Here is a 20,298-nt window from a genome sequence, read left to right on the forward strand (position 1 = left end):
CATATATACACTAATTGACTAATTAGTAACATTTTAATAGTAAATCTTTACTTTAAAAGATCTGTTTGGTGGACTTCAGACACAATGGCCATTTTTTCATTAGTGTTTCCCCCTCATTTAAGAACCTTTCAATGGCCTTTAAACTGGATGGTTTCATTGTTAAATCAAAGCACGATTGCAAATGATGCCATTTACGTCAATTTTGTAAGTACACCAATGTTAAAAATTGTATTTCTCCTTCCTTCAAAACATCCATGAAATCAATGATTTAATTCTGTAAATAAATCAGAAGGGAATATTTGAAACAAGCAACACTGACTTTTTTACTCCACATAATTTAAAATTACTATATTTATCTTGACAAATCTTATGACAGAAATGGGATTCTGGACTGAAAGCATAGCCAAAATATATTTTGTCTACAATCCTTAACTGATCTACCTGTGAGTAAGCCTCACTAATAGGATTATGTTTGAAAACACCAGAATATGACTGCATTGTGCTTAAATTATACAACTCTGCGTGAAAATAACTTAAGTAGATCACTTACCAAAAAGATTTCCTAAACTGGCGTCCATTTTTATTTCAAATACTTGAGATATGACATAAAACATCAGCAAGAACACAGCCACTGCTATTACCAACTTTGCTGCTCCTAATTTAAACAGAGCAAAAGGAAGTTGCTGAACAACTATACAATTGTCTAATATAATAAATTCCCCACTACTACAATTATATTGGGCATATAGCCATGTCCAAATAATGCAATGCAAATGTTTTATGAAACAAATATTTTGATGCAGAACCTCTTGTTAATTTGAGTGGAAGCAAATTATAGGACTTTATTTGCATAAATATATAATTTAGAAATTAAAGCAGTGAGAACAGATGTGAAATTTCTTTTTCATTTAACAGAAACAAATTGATTATTCTTGTTCTTATATCATGTGTATATACCAGTAAATATATTTTAAAATGATCACAGGAAAACAAAGGTCCCCGGGTTTTTTTTTTAAAGGGGGAGGGGATTGTAGATGATAATTCTTCATTCTATTTTTCTCAGTCATTAAGAAAATTTTTAAAATGTTTGCTTTTTTTTAATGGTCACATTATCTAAAATGGTATACATCTTCATAATTTCAGTAAATGCTACTTTGGTACAGAAGTAACTGCACCATTCATAACCTGGTTCACAAAACATGAACAGACTTCAGGTTCCCATTTTCCCATTTTCCGTCTGTTTCATTTTGTCATTTGTGCACAGATTGTTGTGAGCTCTAATGAAGCAAACTGCAGCTACTACAAATCCATTACTTGTTCCATGCATGAGCTAGAAAATCAATTCTATTTTTCAGGCTGCATCCAATTGGCCATCAGATGTCAAATGAACAGTAACTTCAAAACAGGTAGAAGGGAATATATAATGCCCAAAGCTACTGTTCAATGATTCGGCTATGAAAGAGTAAGATGAAACTTCTGGCTTATCAAACATTTGCCAATATATGTTTACACTTTCCCCATAGGTATGATAAAGGTTCCCCTCACACATATGTGGTAGTCGTTCCTGACTCTAGGGGGCGGTGTTCATCTCCATTTCAAAGCCAAAGAGCCAGCGCTGTCCAAAGATGTCTCAGTGGTCCTGTGGCCACCATGACTAAATGCCGAAGGTGCACATGGAACACTGTTACCTTCCCACCAAAGATGGTTCCTATTTTTCTACTTGCATTTTTACATGCTTTCTAACTGCTAGGTTGGCAGAAGCTGGGACAAGTAACGGGAGCTCACTTCGTTACACAGCACTAAGGATTCAAACCGCCGACCTTTCTGATCGCATCCCTTATTTCCCATAGCAACAAGTTAAAAAAAATACCTTTTACAATTCAAAGTTAAATATTAGACATGCAATTATATTTTCTTGTTTTTCCCCTGAAGATGTCATTGCCCTTAAAAATCTTAGAGAGACTCAATAAAAGTGGGATTTTTGTGATGTGATCCCAAAATCCTTGGAAAAGCAGTTGGTAGAAACATGCCTATTCACATGCCCATAATGCTGCCTTCCAATTTAACATAGACATTCTGAATAATTGTATCATAGAGTAGCATAGAAATACTTGTGACCTTGTTTTGTGTAGAAATTCAGGCACCAGGCTAGAATCTGGGAGATTGGGAGTTCCAGTTCTGCCTTTAGGCATAAACCTAACTGGGTGACTAAACAGGGACAAGCTATTTAAGGGTTATTTAAATTTTAAAGCAATTCAAAGACCTTAGAATTATACATTCTAAAATAACAGTAATATGGTAGTTCTGGAGTCATAATTCTATAAGAACTATGAATGAATACATCTAAGATTCTCATCATAGCATGTATATAGTTACTTGCATAGTAACCAGGCTGGTCAATGAGGAAGGGTAAAAATGGCTTTATTTTCACTTCAATTAGACTTACATCATCTCACATATATACAGGTAGTCCTCGGCGTACGACCACAATTGAGCCCAAAATGTTTGTTGCTAAGAGAAACAGTTACGTGTGTTTTTCCCCACTTTACAACCTTTCTTGCCGTGGTTGTTAAGCGAATCACTGCAGTTGTTAAGTTATTAATACGGCTGTTAAGTCAATCTGGCTTCCCCATTGACTTTGCCTATCAAATGTTCGCAAAAAGTGACCAAAAGACCTCAGGACACTGTCATCAATATAAGCCAGTTGACAAAGTGTCTGGATTTTGACCACATGACCATGGGGATTCTGTAACAGTCATAAGTGTGAAAAATGGCCATAAGTCACTTTTTTCATGATGCTGTTACAGTCACTAAACGCACCGTTGTAAGTCGAAGAGGGTGTATTACATGTTTTGTTCTGAATCTAAAAGAAACATCCTGCACTACAGTAGTTCAGCCAAATCATTTTGGGTAGGCTAAGCTTTGGAATAAATGAAAGTCAAAGGTTTTATTTGTTTTAGCCAAAAGAAAATCTGCAGTGATTTGAGAGAGATAAGCAAATCAAAGATAGTGCACCTCTGCTCCCTTACCACTCAGCAGCTCCCAGACCAGTATCCAATTGTCCCCATGATCTTCTCTTCCCTCTCCTAAGGCTCTGTTTTCCACTCTTCCCCCACTCTTCCCCCCCCTTCCCCAAATACTTTGGTCTGGAAGAACCACGTTTTGCTCCATCTCCAGAACGAAACAGTCTGCTTCATTTTGGATGGCTAAAATGCATGTTTGGGCACAAACTTCCCAAAAGCACCTATTCCTTGTGCAGAACGATTCATGTAACACCTTGTTTCTTTGAAATTTTAATTCAGTCCATAAAAACTTGGGGATTCACTGCAGGACACCCTTCTTTATTCATGTATTCAACATAAGTGTGGATATTTAAGAAATAAATAGATAGGTAAATAAATAAGAAATAAATAAAGCTAAATAGATATTAATTGCCCTTGCCTAGCAGCCTTCTTTCCTAATACCTTCCTTTCCTTTGCAGTCAAGAGAAAACCTACTGTTTCATCTAGAACAGGAGTGTCAAACTCAAGGCCCGGGGGCCGGATCCGGCCTATGGGGTGCTTAGATGGGGCCCATAGGGCCACCCTAGAAACAGCAAAGGACCAGCCCACAGTGCCTCTGCCAGCAAAAATGGAGCTTGGGAGGGCCACATGCGCCCACCCCCTTGACCTCTATTTTTATTGGCAGAGGATGGCAGGAGGCTGTCACAGCTGAAAATGAAGCTCTAGAGACTCTGGGGAACTGGAAGGAGTCTTAAGCCCTGACTTCTAGTCTTTTCAATGCAGTTCCCTCTGGATTGAATAGGAAAAGCAATTCAGTTCCATTTCTTACTTCCAGATTAGGCTATTTTTAAACTCTAACGTGTCAAACATAAATGTAGTATGAAACCGCAAGATACTTTTAATTTTGTTAAACTTCTGTCAATCATGCATTAGGTGACGTACATTTCCCAACAATTTTTTGAGTAATCTGTATATGTTAGGCAATAATAATATTTAACTTAAAATTCTTCCTGGCTAGACTTGGTAAGGAAAACAAATTACCATGCCATTACTTAAAATATTTTCCACTGCTAATCATTTTTTTCTGCCTAAGAAATACTAGCATCATAATTGTAAACAAGATAGATAGATAAATAGATAGATAGATAGATAGATAGATAGATAGAGACAGACAGACAGACAGACAGACAGACATTTACACACAGACACACATTGTGTGATTGTGTGTATGTCTGTCCGTAGTCCCGTCAATTATAAGAACTTAAGACCAAAATCATTTCTAATTGCTCTTATATCTAGTTATTGATGCCCTAGAAAATGGTGAAGCGATAGTTAAAACTACATTTAAATTAAATTTGATATGAACCACAATTTAGCTTGAGTTTAAACACAACAAACATTTCTTAAACTAACAAGGCAATCAATCTAAATGGGAGATCATTATCTCAAACTTTAAAGCTTCACTGGAATGTGGATTTCAGATGAATAGAACCAGTAAAACCTCTTTTTCATCATTCATATGGTATAGGTTAGAAATACTCACTGTAACTCAACTGAACTTCTCACTTCCAAAGGTGTTTTTTTTAAGTTATAATTCTTACCTGCTATTCTCATGTTTATCTTCCCTCCGTTGCTGGCCCAATTGCATTTAACCAGCTACCTGGAGAATAAGGAAAAACAGCTTTCAATTAGAAGAGTTTAAGCAAGGAGATGCTTTGATTTAATCATTCCACCGAAAAAGCCTGTATTCTCTAAAATGCAATGATAATCTCTGTTCCCAAAATACACAAGAGAAATAAAACACAGAGACACTTCAAGGGTTAACTAGACCTTTCAATTTTGATATGCATTTTCATCCCATAAACATACTTTCTGTTTTATTTTAGAACATTAAAAACAGAAACTACAGGTAATACTTGACTTACAACTGTTCATTTAGCAAATGTTTGAAGTTACAACAGCAATGGAAAAAGTGATTAACAATCAATCCTTGCACTTACAACCGTCACAGCATTCCTAATGTGATCAAAATTATATATATTTATGATGGCTGCAATGTCCTGGAGTTATGTGATCATCATTTGAGATCTTCCCAGCCAGCTACTGACAGACAAATCAATGAGGAAGCTGAATGCATTTAATAACCATGTGATTCGCTTAACAACTGTAGCAAAAAAGGCTATAAAATTTGGAGCAATTCACTTAATAGTATTAAGTGAATTGCTCCAAATTTTATAGCCTTTTTTGCTATACCCACCTTGCTTAGCAACAGAAACTCTGGCCTTACTAATGGTTGTAAGTTGAGGAATATCTGCACAAGATACATAACCTTAAAGATATGACTGAAACCCGTTTAATGTGTCAACACAGCTATGATATTATTTCATTTCTACCTTAGTAGAATCATGAATATGTACTATGTATTTCCCTACATCCCTCAGTTGCAAACTGATGCATATGGTATAAATTAAGAAACAGCAAGTATACTATGTGCATTTGTATACAATCAGTTATAATTTCACTCTGAAAGAATGATAATTATACTGTCCAAGAAATCAAGAAAATGCAAAGTATTGCATAACTAGTTTGCAAACTAAAGCTCTTTAAGCAGCTTTCAGTTCTCAAAATTTTTCCAAAAACAACTGAAGAAATGTCACATGGTATACTTAATATAAAAAAAAAAGAAAATGGGGACAATATGCCACTGAATGTTCACAAGCTCATTGATTCATTATTTATACAGTGCAATAATTGTTCTATCAATTAGAAAGAGGAAAAACTAAATGGTTTCCAGCTAAAGATGGTTTGCAACATTTATTATTATTTCCCAAATCAAGACACAGAATGTTCAAAATAGAAGATGAAAATTAGAAGACGTTAATATTCATTACTTGGCGCTCCCAACTAAAAGTAAATGATAAAAACTGATAAAAAGGAGAATGGACTGTTGAGAATAAAGAAAAATTAGTGGTGAGAATTATTTTCTTGATACTCAAAGAATGATATGCATTGGGTTAAAAGCCAGAATCCAAGCATTAGAATCCATTCATATACATTTGAAATAGAGCAAACATCAACATCAAAAAAACTCTGAACGAAGTTGGAATAATTCTTGTCACAAATATATATTATAACCTGGAATCAGCTTTACGTAAACCATTTCTTTGCCAATGAGTAAGTGAAGTTTTAACAGTTTTCCTCCTTCCTAATAATTTAGTATTTTTTATTTTAGTTGTCTACATTACTCGGTAATATAACTTCTATAGATTTAATTTCATTTTTTCTTTCCTCTACTTATTATTGTCACAAATATATTTGGAGAGAGGTGCCTGGAATATGTAATATTGGCTAAATTAAAAATAAGTAAATTATTAGGAATTTTATTCACTAAATTCCACAGCCAGTACAACTCTAAATTATCTTATTTATCTAATCTTTTCAAGATATTCATCATATAATCTAATTCAAATATGGAGATTGCCAACATTTAATCTTCAGTTGCATGAAAACCCTTATTAAAAACCTCAATTTTTGAAGTATTTCAAGTATATGAATTAATCTAAGAATACGTAATCAGTAAGTCTGGTAAAATCCACACAGCTGCGATATTGGCAATCATTTCTTTGTTAGGCTTATATCATCTCTTAAGCAAATATTTATTGTACATATTTATTATATAATGCAATAATGCGTGAAGCATAATATATCCAATACTTTCCTTTGCATGCTCACACTGAACATCTTGCTTCAAAAAGCACAGCAGAGGCCTTTAGTATGTTGACCTAACTCCTAAAGCAGTTCTGAAGTGTAAACCACATCTGTAGGTTCACAGGCTCCTCATCCCTGATTGAACCATCTTCCTTTTAGCTGAAGGTACCACCAAGACAGCCAAGATGGATGCACACAACACAGCACAATCCCATTCATAATAAACCAGACTTCGGAATTCTACTAGAACATCCTACATGAATGTAGTTACTCCAACTCTGCATTTTTTCCCTCCACTGATACTTCCCCAGTGTCTTGGGTTGTTAAAAAATAATTAAAAGAAAAGAAAGAAATATCTTCTTTAAACTGATCATCATTGTGATTTGCAACAATAGACTGGACGGGCAGGATCACTATCAACAATTAAGGACCATTTTATGTGTTCCCTGGCCAGGAAAAAAAACCCAGAATATAACAAAGTTGGAAGGGACCTTGGGGGGGGAGGGTCTTCTATTCCAACCCCCTGCTCAAACAGGAAACCCTATATCATTTTAGACAATCACTGTCCAATCTCTTCTTTAAAATGTCCAGTGTTGGATCACTCACAATTTATGGAGGTGTTCCACTAATTAATTGTTCTGTCAGGAAATTTCTCCTTAATTCTAGGTTGGTTCCTTAATTAGTTCCTATCCATTGCTTCTTGTTCTGCCTTAGGTGCTTTGGAAAATAAATTGACCCTCTCTTCTTTGTGGCAGCCCCTTAGTTACTGGAGCATGGCTATCAAAAAAAGAGTGAAGAGAAATGCTGAAAGAGGAGATATGGCTACATTAAGAAAGTGGACAGTATAGATCAGTGATGGTTAACCTTTTCGGCACCAAGTGCCGAAACTGGAGTGTAAGCGCACACAGGAACGCTGGAACCCAGAAGAGCAGCTGGCCGCCGTACGCATGCACACTGGACAACTGGTCTCTTCTGGGTTCCCACGCTCCCATTCGCGCTTGCATTTGTTTCGGCACTTGGTGCCAAAAAGTTTAACCATCACCGATAGTGACAGAACCCAGAAGAGCAGCTGGCGACGGCATACATGCCCACAGAGAGGACTCTGTGCACGCATGCCATAGGTTTGCCACCATGGATGTAGATCACATAAGTCAGTGAGTTTATCTCTGATCAGATTTGTTTTATCTGACTCAATAGTGCAAATCCATCCATGAATAACTAACCAATGTAGGCGTTAACAACTCTGTTTTAAAGGGTTCCTAGTGTTACACATAATGTAACAAATTCTTTGAACTGCTGGACTGCAAATATAATAATAAACCTTATAAAGTTGCACAAACAAGTGTCTGACATACGAAATTGGTACATTGATACCAAAAGAAACCACACAAGCTCAAGACTTATTCCATCCTGAACCAGATGTAACTGATATTATCCAGGAGTCTTATAAATTATGCGAGACTGTGAAGTGAACATTTGATTAAAGTCAGCATATAAAACAGGATAAGCCACCACTGAACTGAAAATAAAATATTAACAGATCATTTTCTGTATTTTATGAATGGCATAAAAACACAAATATGTACTGGCAATGATAACTGCCATCCTTAAAAGGTATCTATAGCTACAATATATAAGACAGTGTTTCTCAACCTTGGCGACTTTTAAGTCCTGTGGACTTTAACTCCCAGAATCCCCCAGCCAGCACAGCTGGCTGGGGAATTCTGGGAGTTGAAGTCCACAGGACTTAAAGTCACCAAGGTTGAGAAACACTGGTATAGGATGTTGGAGTTTAAGGAATACAACACATCAGAAGAACTATAGCGGATATAACAACAGTTACATCATAAGACTTGGCCTTTCCCACAGGAAAAAATGCCTTAATTGCTGGTGCAGGTGGAAGGAAGTATGCAGGCAGTATGTATAGCATGAGCTGCAAAATCCCCCTTAATTGATCAAAACAAGGATGCACAGTGAAGCTTTTGAAGCCCAACAGAGAATTAACTAGTCAGGTTTCAGTTTCGGGAACCATTAGTTTGCACAGGAAATCACAAGTGTGCTTGAAACATTCAGTGACGGATATTCTTTTCAAAATTATACTTGCTAACGATAACTACTTCTTGGTATATAATATTTAATGGATCAGTAACAGTGCGCCAGAGAACAATTACCATGGAAATATGACTGAACATATAAACCCTAAGGGTGGAAAGAATGGAAAATGAAACAAAACACAAAGCGCTAAGCCAGGGGTGTCAAACTCAAGGCCCAGGGCCTGAATCTGGCGCCTGGGATGCTTAGATCTGGCCTGTGGGGCTGCCCAGGGAACAACGAAGGACCAGCCCACGGTGCCTCTGCCAGTGAAAATGGAGCTCTTCATTTTTGCAGAAATAGGGTTGCAGGAGCCCATCATAGCCGGAAACAGAGTTCGGGAGCCCATTTTTGCTGGCAGAGTGCTTGGGCCACCGCAACATGAGTGACGTTGAGCAGGCCACACCCACTTTGGCCACACCCCCGAGGTCAAACATAACCCTGATGTGGCCTCAATGAAATCGAGTTTGACACCCCTGCTCTAAGCCATAGTTTTCTTGTAAGTTTGAAAGTTCAAACACTACTTGGTTTGGTATAAATCAATTTCTACCACTGATCCATGTCCCATTATTATACAGAACAGCTATGATAAGAGCCACTTCCTCTATTTCACTTGATGACATGAAGTTGTTCTTAAAACATTAGCACATGTTCACTACCACCTATATCTTTTGCACAATCCAACTTAATCTTTCTTTTCTTCCATTCAGTTGTACCTGATTCTCAAGAGACTCGCTGGACAAGTTCAGACAGTTTTCTTGCCAAGGTTTCCAGCTGGCTTTGTGTCTACACAAAATTCCGTCCCCCAATTTCTAGCCTGACGCCTTAACCCCACCACCAAACTGGCTGACTTAACATAACTATTAATATAGAATGGTATGAAGACACCTGTTGAATAAAACCCTATATTTAACCTCTATTGTGTTCCAGAGTAACTTCAAGATATGCCAAGAAAGCATCTATACGCAGGGCATTAACATAATTGCAGTCTCCTGTTCATGGTCCCTAACTTCTGGCACTGAGAGACATAACAACTCTAATTATGGTGTAAATGTACAGTCATCACAATTATTACCATCCAACATTAGCTTTCCCTCTCATATTATTATAGACCTGAAATTCTGAAAGACAGAATGAGGTAGAAAGGCAGTTAATATTTATGATTAAATGAAGAGTGAAGCAAAGCATGAATGCTCACAATCTTTCTGTATCCCAGTTTAGATGCAGTTTCTCTAATTCTTCTGAAAAAGGAACGTTACACAAATGTGCTGTGTTGAACACCCATCTTGAATGCTTTATGGGCCCAAACTGAACTCCTTGAACTCAGAACAGGACCTAACTTTTGAGAGTTTTTTGTACCTCCTCTGGAATCAGTTTCCCCTTGAACAACCACTGGTGCCCGATTTCATGAAGCTGAAAAACCTTCTTTATCCACACTCTACTGCAACACCCAATATAAGGTTTAATTATGATAGTGTTTAGATATTTAACTGATGTATAAATGGCTGTACCTTGTTTCTATTATGTTATAATTGTTTGCTTGTACTGAGCGCTTGCCAGTAAATAAAAATATTACTACTACTGCTCGTATATTAAAAGTCGTATAACTAATTATAGAAAAATTGGAGAACCAGGTTCAATTAAAGAAGTATTTAGCCAGAGAATATTTGCATACTGCTGCTTTCTAAACCTTTTTCTCGAAATTTTACAACTGCTAAATCATGTGTAGTATATATATAGCTTACGAAAGTCAATGTGGTGCATGATGTTGATGTAGGAATGGAGACATTCACAGTCTAGTTCTTCCTGAGGCACAGAAGCCAGCTGGGTTACTCCCTCCCTTTCTGCCCTAATTGGTGTCAGGTTCCACAGCAAGGGGCCTGAAAACAGCCCCCCCACCCCTTCATCTCACATGAGCAGCTTTGGTGTAAGAACTAGAGTAGTATTAAACAAAGCAAACACCAAGACCAACATATACATAACTTGTGATCCTCCAAAAACTGTATGTGTTTTGAGAACATTATATAATGTATATAAAACTGAATTTTACATATTATTTTTATCAGCTGCAAGACAAAAAATGTATGACATACAAAAAACGTATGACACTTCCAATTTTACACGGGAGAAAACCCAAATAACCAAAGACCAACCGACCGACCGACCTACACACACACACACACACACACACACACACACACACACACACACACACACATATATATATAATGTTATTATGATTATCATTTGTGAATACTGTACCAAAAGACACAGGTTATCATCGGTAACTCAGAATGGCCATTTTTCATCTGGCCATTAGGACTTTTGGTACATCTCTAAGAATAAAAAAAGTTCTTTTCCATACAATCTGAGAGGAATATGAAATTGCACTCACATTTTATCAATAAATAATTCCAAAAAAAATTCCATCATCAAGCTTCACACATTTAGTTCTTCCAAATACTTGAGGGTCTGAATTTTGAAATTAAATGTAATTTTGGAAGTGATGTTTAAAATAAAAAGATCATTGGAAGGAAGAAAGAAAAAAAGGAACAAAGCTCTACAAAAGACTATTGTCACACTATAAATTGGTGGAAGATTGGGTCAATATGATACTTTTGATCTACCAGGATCTGTGGGGAAAAAAACCTAACAATAAATGGCATATAGGCAGATATGGCTGTATTGTGTCAGTATGTGTTCCTTTGAAGATGAAGCAACATAAGGGTTTAAATCTTCAAATATTCTTAAAATCTTCAGATATTAAAACTTCCTATTAATCTAATGATTATGGTTTTATTCAGACATAGAAGCAATTCTGAGAATAATCACCACTGGTCAAGCAACATTCTTCAATCTGATGTCTCCCAGGTATTTTAAATTGTATTTCCCCATATCCCTACACACTGTTCTTCAACTGAGGAATGCTTCCTTCTTTCTCCACTTCAACTCAAGGTCATGTGCAATCATGCACTAATAAATATTAGAGCAATGAAAAAAATATTTTAAAAAAGCACCTTCTTCAAATAAAACCTTGTAGTCAAGACTTGAATATATCTATCCAAACTGCACGGTGGCTATTGTCAAAAATGTAATGGCAAATGTGGAAAAAATATGTATAAACTAAGCAATTGTTCTATGTAACATATTTCCTTCTACTAGCAAGAAAGGAAATGACATGAAATATTTAAGATTTTACTTGCACCAAACTTCCTCTTTTTTACAAATATTTTCACATAATCTTCTATCTTAAATGTCGACATTTTAGTGAAAGAAGGAAAATTGTTCAGTTGCTTAAGTGCCAAATGTGAATTTCACAATAGGAATGACAAGAGTACCTACAGAATAAGGAATACAAAGAATCATGGCCATCTGTCTTTGGAGATTCTCAGTCATCCAGGTCATGGTTGCCCCAAAGGTGCTTTTTCAAGGGGCAATTGGATTTTCTGGTTTTTCTTTGAAGACGTTTCAATGACCTTTTTCTTTTAACTGTTGGTGGGGTCTCTCTTCAGAGTCGTTCACCTTATCCTTGTAGTCATCTGTGTTCAGGATGACTGTGCATCTTCCTTTATCAGCTGGCAAGATGTTGATGTTTGGGTCTCTTCCTAGGGATGTCACTGCTCTCCTTTCTTGAATTGTGAGGTTGGAAGGGGGTGTTTTGGCACCGGTGAGGGCTGCGGATACCTTCATCCTTAATTGTTCTGCTTCTGGTTCTCCCACTTTATTGTTCCTGACGGCTGACTCTGTGGCTGTGAGATCTACAGTGTGAGATTCTGGTGTTACTACAAAATCCAGTCCTTTGGCCAAAATATTATTTTCTGTTTGGATAACTCTTTCTCACCCATTGGTCTGTTTTCTGAGATATTTCTCTGTCCATCTGGACCAGTTTTTCTGTTTTGTGTGGTTTTCCTGTCTAAGCTATAGGGTAGAAAATTTGCCTTTTTGTCGTTCTTTGCTCTGTTTGTGCTGTGTTAGTTGTGCCTTCTTTATAAATTCTGTAACCTGTTCCAATACTTCTGTTGGTAGTAGTGATTTCAGCTTTCAATTATCTTTTTCTTGCAACTGCTGGTGGGGTCTCTCTTCAGTGTCTCATATGTAGCAGTGTCCTTCAGAAGATTGTTCACCTTGGCCTTCAGAGCTGAAGAAGCTTCTTCGAAGCGAAACGTCTTCAAAGAAAAATCAGAAAAACCGGTTGTCTCTTGAAAAACCATCTTTGGGAGAATCATGGGCATCACATTATACTTTGTAAGAGTTCCAAGACACAAAAAGATTCATGCAAAATACACACTGTAGATTAGTATAAAGATTCCAAATCAATTGTTTTGCAACCAATTGTTTCAGTCACTTAATATTAAGATACATACCGTGTTTCCCTGAAAATAACACATGCCCTGCTAATAAGCCCAATCGGGCTTTTCAGAGCATGTGCCATAATTAGCCCGCCCACGAAAATAAGCCCGCCCCCAACTATTTAAGCACATGTGCAACTGGTCCCCACCATTACCACTGTACCACCTACCGGTACAGCTTGCGAGGCAAAAAGAGGGTTCGCCACAAAAACAGAGACAGGCGAAGCAAAGTGCTTCCACACACACACACACCCGCTCTGCCCTCCATGCAAAAAGAGCCTGCCGCAAAAACAGCGGCAGGCCAGCAATGTGATCACTCCCTAACGCATGTTCCTTCTTATGCAAAAAACACTGCCCACCCCAATGGTAAAGGCAGCCTGTCTGGTTCCCTTCCCCGCCATCCCTTTAGCGAGGGGTGGCAGGTGGGGAGGGAGGAGAAGTGAGGTGCGCCTCTTACTTTTCCAGGTCCGTTGTGTTCCTCGCCCTTTTGTCCAGTGAATCCCCTTGTAAAGAAAACCTTGTGAGTTCAACTTGCAAGGTTTTTTTTACAAAGGTCTTCACTGGATGAAAAGGCCAGGAATGCAACGGACCTGGAAAGGTAAGAGGTGCACCTCGTGGCCCAATACCACCCACCTCACCCCAATGGTAAAGGCAGCCTGCCTGGTTCCCTTCCCCGCCATCCCTTTAGCGAGGGGTGGCAGGTGGGGGGGAGAAGCAAGATGCGCGTCCTAGCGCTACCAGAGACTGACAGCTTCACTGCGTTCCTCGCCTTTTCGTCCACTGAAGCCCCTTGTAAAAAAAACCTCGCGAGTTGAACTCATGAGGGTTTTTTTACAAGGGGATTCACTGGACGAAAGGGCAAGGAACACAATGGACCTGGAAAAGTAAGAGGCACACCTCACTTCTCCCCCCCCCCCCACCTGCCACCCCTCACTAAAGGGACAGCAGGGAAGGAAACCGGGCAGGCTGCCTTTAGCATTGGGGCAAGGTGGGCGGTGTTGGGCCACGAGGTGCGCCTCTTACCTTTCCAGGTCCATCCCGTTCCTCACCATTGAACTCATGAGGGGTTTTTTTTACCAGCGGCTTCCCTGAACACAATGGTGAGGACCATGACGGAGCTGGAAAGGTAAAAGGCGCACTTCGCTTCTCACCTGCCCCAGAAAATAATAAGCTCTCCCCTATAATAAGTCCAAGGCCATATTTCGTGGGGCAAAAGAAAATAAGACCCTGTCTTATTTTCAGGGAAACACCGTATATTACAAAAAATATATGTCAACTGATACCTTATTTGTTATAATTATGTTATTTATTAAAAAGTTGACATTTTCATCAAGCCTGAAACACGAAAAGAGTAGCCCTCTCTTTAAAAAAAAAACTGTGGGAGCATCTCTGAAAAATTCTTAAATGCTAATGCAATGGCATGGTGCAAAAGATATACCTTTTTCCAAATGCCAAATGTAAATTAAATGCAATTCAAGTAGGCCATGTTATTTTTTTTCTCAGGTGTTGTAATTTGAAAACCGGAGAGGCACAGGAAAAATAGATACAGACCTAAAGAAAACACTAGTTTTTCCTTCACTATATATTACCTACATTAAGTTGAGAGCATCTGAAAGGTCAGAGATGTCATTAGAAAAGTAGAGAGAAATTTAAAAGAAGTATTTTAAAGAAATAAATGATTGGGATGATGAGGGAATTCAGAATAGCAGAGCTCCATAACTTGCAATTATATCCGCTCCATCAGAGCAGATAGGGAAAGTGTGTTCCTTCCCTTAAATAGTGCCATTTTGTGGGTCGTCAGAAGTATGTTTTTTCAGTTGCAGTCCCTTCCATCTATCAGAACAGTATCTACAATTCAGATATGTACTTTAGTGAACAGTGTGTTCATTATAGGGGAAGTATTTGTGGGGCAGTTTGCAATGTAGAGAGATGGTGCTGAAAAACAAGATAAAATCACATCACTTCTTTTTGGTGCCACGCACCAAATTTAAAGGGCCACAAAAGAAGGTTATAAAGCTAGAAGTTAGGCCAGGCCATTACCCAATTCCTTCATAACCACGTAAAAAGCCAATTACTCATGGTTTAGGAAACTGTCATCCTTCTAATATGGCCCTATGACCTTAACAGGTCTATAAATTTTACTGGCTGTAAACAAAGTATTAGCGATATATGCAGAATTGGCCAAGAGACCATTTCGTAAAGGAACAGACATCCCCCCCCCCCCAAAATACTGAAACACTTCAAATACCTGGTGGCAGAAGAGAAGAACGGGGCAGGACAAATATAAATGGATGGCACAGCTTAAGAAAATAAAAGAAATAAAACTGTGGAATATATACCTCCCCAACCTTATGACCTTTAACAAGGTTGAAGTTAAGTGTCAAGCATTCAGTTCCACCTTTTAGGCTGGAGAAATTTCTGCCTGATAGCAAGAGCAGCCACTACTAGTCAGCATTAAGGGTAAAAGTAAGGGTAAAAGCAAAATCTAACTTGTTATAAGGCAGTCTTTATGGTTTTGGGAGTATCGGATACCTCAACAGGAGCTGAAGTCTGGTGAAGGATAAGAAATAGCAAGACAATGATGTGGAAAAGTGAGGTACAGAAGTTACACTGTACACAGGTATAACTTAACTTACAACCATGTGTTTAGCAACCATTCACAGCTGCAATGGGAGTGGAAAAAGTAACATAGTCAGTCTCACATAACTGCAAACGGCAGTTACTTATGACAGCTCAAGCAGCGCAGAGTCATGTGATCACTATCTGGGAACTTTCTACTAGCGTCCAACAAGAAAAATTGATGGGGGAAGCCAATCCGCTTAATGATTGTATGATTCTCTTAGCAACTGCTATGTTTTGCTTAACAACCATGGCAAGAAAGCTCATAAAATCAGGTGTGACTCACTTAACCACCTTGCTTTAGCAATGCAAAATTCTGTCCCACTTGTGGTTATAAATCAAAAACGATGTGTAATAATATTACATTGGCAGCTAAATATGTTGCATGACCCTTTTAAGCAGTGCTTAAAACAGAAGGGAATTTTTACAATGACACCATTTCATCTTTCTTTAGCTTTACAGGCCTGTGAAGGTCATAAATGAGAGATCTGGTCAAAAAATTACTTCTTCACAAGGATTACCCATGCAGAGAATTGAAAATTCACTTTCATGAATGAAAGAGCACTGGGATCAAACAGATAATTAGTTCATGCTGATTTCCCTGAGTATGGGAAACAAGGTACATTTTTAAAAAATCCACCCTATCAAGTGCCTGGCCCAAAATAAAAGATAAATGACATTTTACAGGAGAAATGTTAGTGTTCAAAATGGCTAGAAATAGCATCCTTCCTGCTAAAATTCCCAATTTCTCACTCCAGATGCACAAAAGCAAGATGAGGCTACTTCCTGGTGGAGGAAATGCCCTCAGCACATCCTTAAAACACACAACCCTGCATTCCACGCCATGCCTCTTGCTGCAAAACCCTCAAGCGAATGCCCTGAGAAACTTGTCCTTTCCTTCAACTACACTGTTGTACAGTGGAGCATGAAGCAGGCCAGGGACACACGCCGTTAAACACAAGCATGTGCTCCTAGCAGCTGGGAAACATTTGACGTTAGAGTGCCACCCTATTGCAGAGACAGAGAGAAGGGCTGGTTTAAAGGTCAGAGAGTGAAACATGCGACCCAGCCTGGTTTCAAGCCGAGTTATCTAGACTTTCAAGAAGCGATATCGGCTGCCGTTTGTCAGAAACGGTGTTAGGGCAGGAGGTCTCCAAATTTGGCAGCTTTAAGACTGGGGGACTTCAACTTCCAGAATTCCCCAGCCAGCCAAGCTGGCTGGGGAATTCTGGGAGTTGAAGTCCCCCAGTCTTAAAGCTGTCAACTTTGGAGACTCCTGGTGTAGGGTCTCCTGCTTGAGCGGGGCGGGGGTTGGACTAGATGACCTATAAGGGACCTTCCAACATCTGTTAATCTGTTCAATCACAGGCAGCCTGAGAGATTCACGCTGGTTTTTTCTGAGCCGAGCCATGATGTCCTTCAAGCGGGAGTTTTACTGGAGACCCAGAGAGAGAGTAAGGCAGTGGGGGACTACTCGGGTGGAGGGAAGCGAAGGGGCAGCTAAACGGCGCAGAGTGGGTGGGGTGGGGGGAGAGAGAAAGGCGCTGGTGCAAATCCGTGGAAACGGGGCACAGACGCCCCAAGGCAAGCCAGAGAAGGGGGGGATACAGCCGGGGCAAAGAAGGGACGACTGCCGGGGATGGAGAGGCAACGCCAAACGCTTGCAAAGAGGCAGCGAAGGGAAAGAGGACGCGGGAAGGGCTGGAGGCAAGGCTCGCTCGCGCCATCCCATCCCGCGGGGAGGGAGCCTTACCTGCGATCCCGGGCAGCCCAGCGCAAGCAAGTGCCTCGTCCTCAAGCCTTCTTACCCCCCTTTTTTTCCCCGCCCCGTCCGCGCCTGCGCTTTGGAGACTCCTCCCCCTCCCCAAGACCGAACCCACGCGGCGGTCGAGCAGGAAGCGTCAGAAAAAGGGAAGAAGAAAAAAAATAAAAGAAGCCGAAGGGATCCCGTGTGCTCCCTGTGCTGCCGCTGCTGCTGCTGCCACTGCTCCCCAAATCTAGGCGGGGAAAGTGCGGCGCCCTCTAGCGTTGGAGGACCGGGCTGAGTTCGAGGAGGAGGAGAAAGAGGGCCTGTAATTTTTTGTGGACGGTGGAGGGCGGGGGGGCGTGGCGTGTAGAGCGTGCGTTTGCAGCCTGTGAAGTATTGCGAAGGGGTGGAGTGGGGTGGGGAAGCTTGTGTGTGCTGGAGGTTGATAAGCAGGCCTGAGTGTGAGAACTCTGGACCTGAGGTTGCCAACTAACTGGGCGAGGTATTCCGTCCCAACGATTGGGAATTTGCCACGCGTAAGCAGCTGGCTTTCGTGTGCTTAACCCAGAGATCTTCAAACTTGGCAACTTTTAAGACTTGTGGGCTTCAGGTTTGGGGACTCCTGGTTAACCATTCACCTCGCCCTAAAGTGCAAACACACCGTTCAGGAGCGAAGGCTTCCATAATGTTGCTTGGTGATGATGTTACCGTTATGTACATATTTGCAGAGGCTGAATATTGCTGGAGCTCTGTTTCCATGGACTTCCAATGGAAAAGAATATCTGTAGTTTGGAGTTAGCTCTCTGGTACTTGGTTGCTTGCTTGCAGATGGTTCATTACCTGACTAGGTAGGTTGTCAGTACTATGTCCCAAATGTCAGGAAGCAAAGACTGCACTCCTGTGGACTGATGAGGTTACCTATCATAGTTGGCTGGCGAAAGGCCTTGCAAGCAAACAACCAAGTTCGGAGAACAGCAAGGGGGCCATAGTTCAGCCACGTGTTGACTTGTTCAGTGGAGCTTTCACAATATGCCAAATCAGTAGCCTTGTGCAGAATGAACTCAATTATTCACAAGTGAGATGGGAGACCTCAATTGCCTCTGTGGGGTGGTGGTGGAAGGGGTTATTTTATCCAAAGATTCATTTAGTCAAGTGGAGGAGAAACATGAACATCTAATAGAATCTGAAAGACGTTCCCAACCTTTTCCTATGAAAGTAAGTGCTGGATTTTGTAAGCTGCCAAGAATCCACTGGAGTGGGTGGCTATATTAAATTTAATAAAATAAAATAATCATGCATAACAGTATTAGCAAAGCTAATTTAAAAAAATCTAGCCGATTAAATATTATTTTGATAGATTTTATGGGAGTAAGGAAAAGAATCAAAGCTTTCTGCTTAATGTACAGAACCAACAAAATAATTTTAAAGCGTGTATTTCTAGCAATTAGAGTAGCTGTGTTAAAATGTGTGGCTACTTAACTCGGTGAAGTGTGTTCTGTTTTGACTTAAAGCAGAGTAGAAGAACTTAACCTTGCCCCCATAAAGAGTAGCATAGCTCTTCCTTTTTCCAATATCGCCTTCTGTTTCATCCTGCCTTCATGCTAAATAAATGGAAGGGACGTGACTTAATGTTTAAAAATCCTGGAATGATACAAGACAATATGTCAATTAAGTTATTTGGAATAGCACAGAACTTTCTTTGTGCTATATCAACTAGCTTTGCCTGAAATACCTACATTTTTTTTTCACAGTACAGAACAAAAGCCTGTATTGAATCTATTCTCAATGTAAACAGAATTGTAACACTGGAAATGGTAACACTAACAGCCAATTTTAGAATTGTAGATAATTCTTAAACTACAACTTACTTCAAAAATTATGTACAAAAATAAATGTGCATAATTTGTAAAAAAAAAAAACTGGTTTATTAAAAGCCAAAATAGAGTTTTTTAAATGATTTTATTCAAGTTTTATTATTTTATTTTCTTACAATTTTGAAAACACTGTGTCATACTCATATAATCTGAGTAAGGTGCGCCTTCAAGCATCAGCATATTTCTTCATGCTCAAACATTCTCTCATTTACTCCTGATTCAATGTCTATGGAGATTCTCAGTCATCAGGTTATGGTTGTCCCAAAGGCGCTTTTTTTAGAGGCAACTGGACTTTCTGGTTTATCAGCTCTGAAAAAGCTTCTTGGATGAGAAGCAAAACATCTTCAAACAAAAACCAGAAAGTCCAGTTGCCTCTTGAAAAAAGCACCTTTGTTACTTCTGATTAAGCACCCATGCGTTACCTTTTTCCTTCCCTAGTTTTCTTAAGGGTGTTCGTGGAATAAAAAATATGCTTCTTTTTCAATGCATGAAACGTGTTGTACAAATTTTGTCCACCCATTCTGGAAATTGCAGTTCAGTGGAAACAAAGGCCAGAAAATTGTTACTGCTCTACAGTTTGAACAATACCAAATCTGCAGGAATCCCAGGAAGGTCTGTAGTAAAAGTGGTATTCAGCACGTTTTGACCAGTTTTTGGAGAACCGGTGGCGAAAATTTTGAGTAGTTCAGAGAACAGATAAACACTACCTCTGACTGGCCCCACCCCCATCTATTCTCTGCCTCCCGAGCCCCAGCTGATCAAGAGGGAATGGGGATTTTGCAGTAACCTTCCCCTGCCATGCCCACCAAGCCACTCTCACCAAACCATGCCACGCCCACCAAGCCACACCCACAGAACTGGTAGTAAAATTTTTGAATCACACCACTAGTCTGAAGGGTATAATTCAC

General features: G+C 39.5%; 1 protein-coding gene across 1 annotated transcript in view; it reads right to left on the bottom strand.

Annotated features, from left to right (window-relative positions):
* The window catches only part of FAM3C (FAM3 metabolism regulating signaling molecule C), a 37,062-nt gene extending 19,416 nt beyond the window's left edge, over window positions 1-17,646 (bottom strand). Inside the window, exons 1-3 of the mRNA XM_087723656.1 lie at window positions 17,523-17,646; window positions 4,604-4,662; window positions 551-655 (exon numbers count right to left, since the gene is read on the bottom strand). Coding sequence (XP_087579782.1) covers window positions 551-655; window positions 4,604-4,616 — 118 coding nt within the window. The 5' untranslated portion in view covers window positions 4,617-4,662; window positions 17,523-17,646. The remainder of the gene's footprint in view (window positions 1-550; window positions 656-4,603; window positions 4,663-17,522) is intronic.
* Window positions 17,647-20,298: the final 2,652 nt, after the last annotated feature.

This window comes from Thamnophis sirtalis, unplaced genomic scaffold (genome assembly GCF_051295495.1).
Source record: "Thamnophis sirtalis isolate CommonGarterSnake01/CBP01778 unplaced genomic scaffold, rThaSir2_p1.2 scaffold_9, whole genome shotgun sequence".
Lineage (NCBI taxonomy): Eukaryota > Metazoa > Chordata > Lepidosauria > Squamata > Natricidae > Thamnophis > Thamnophis sirtalis.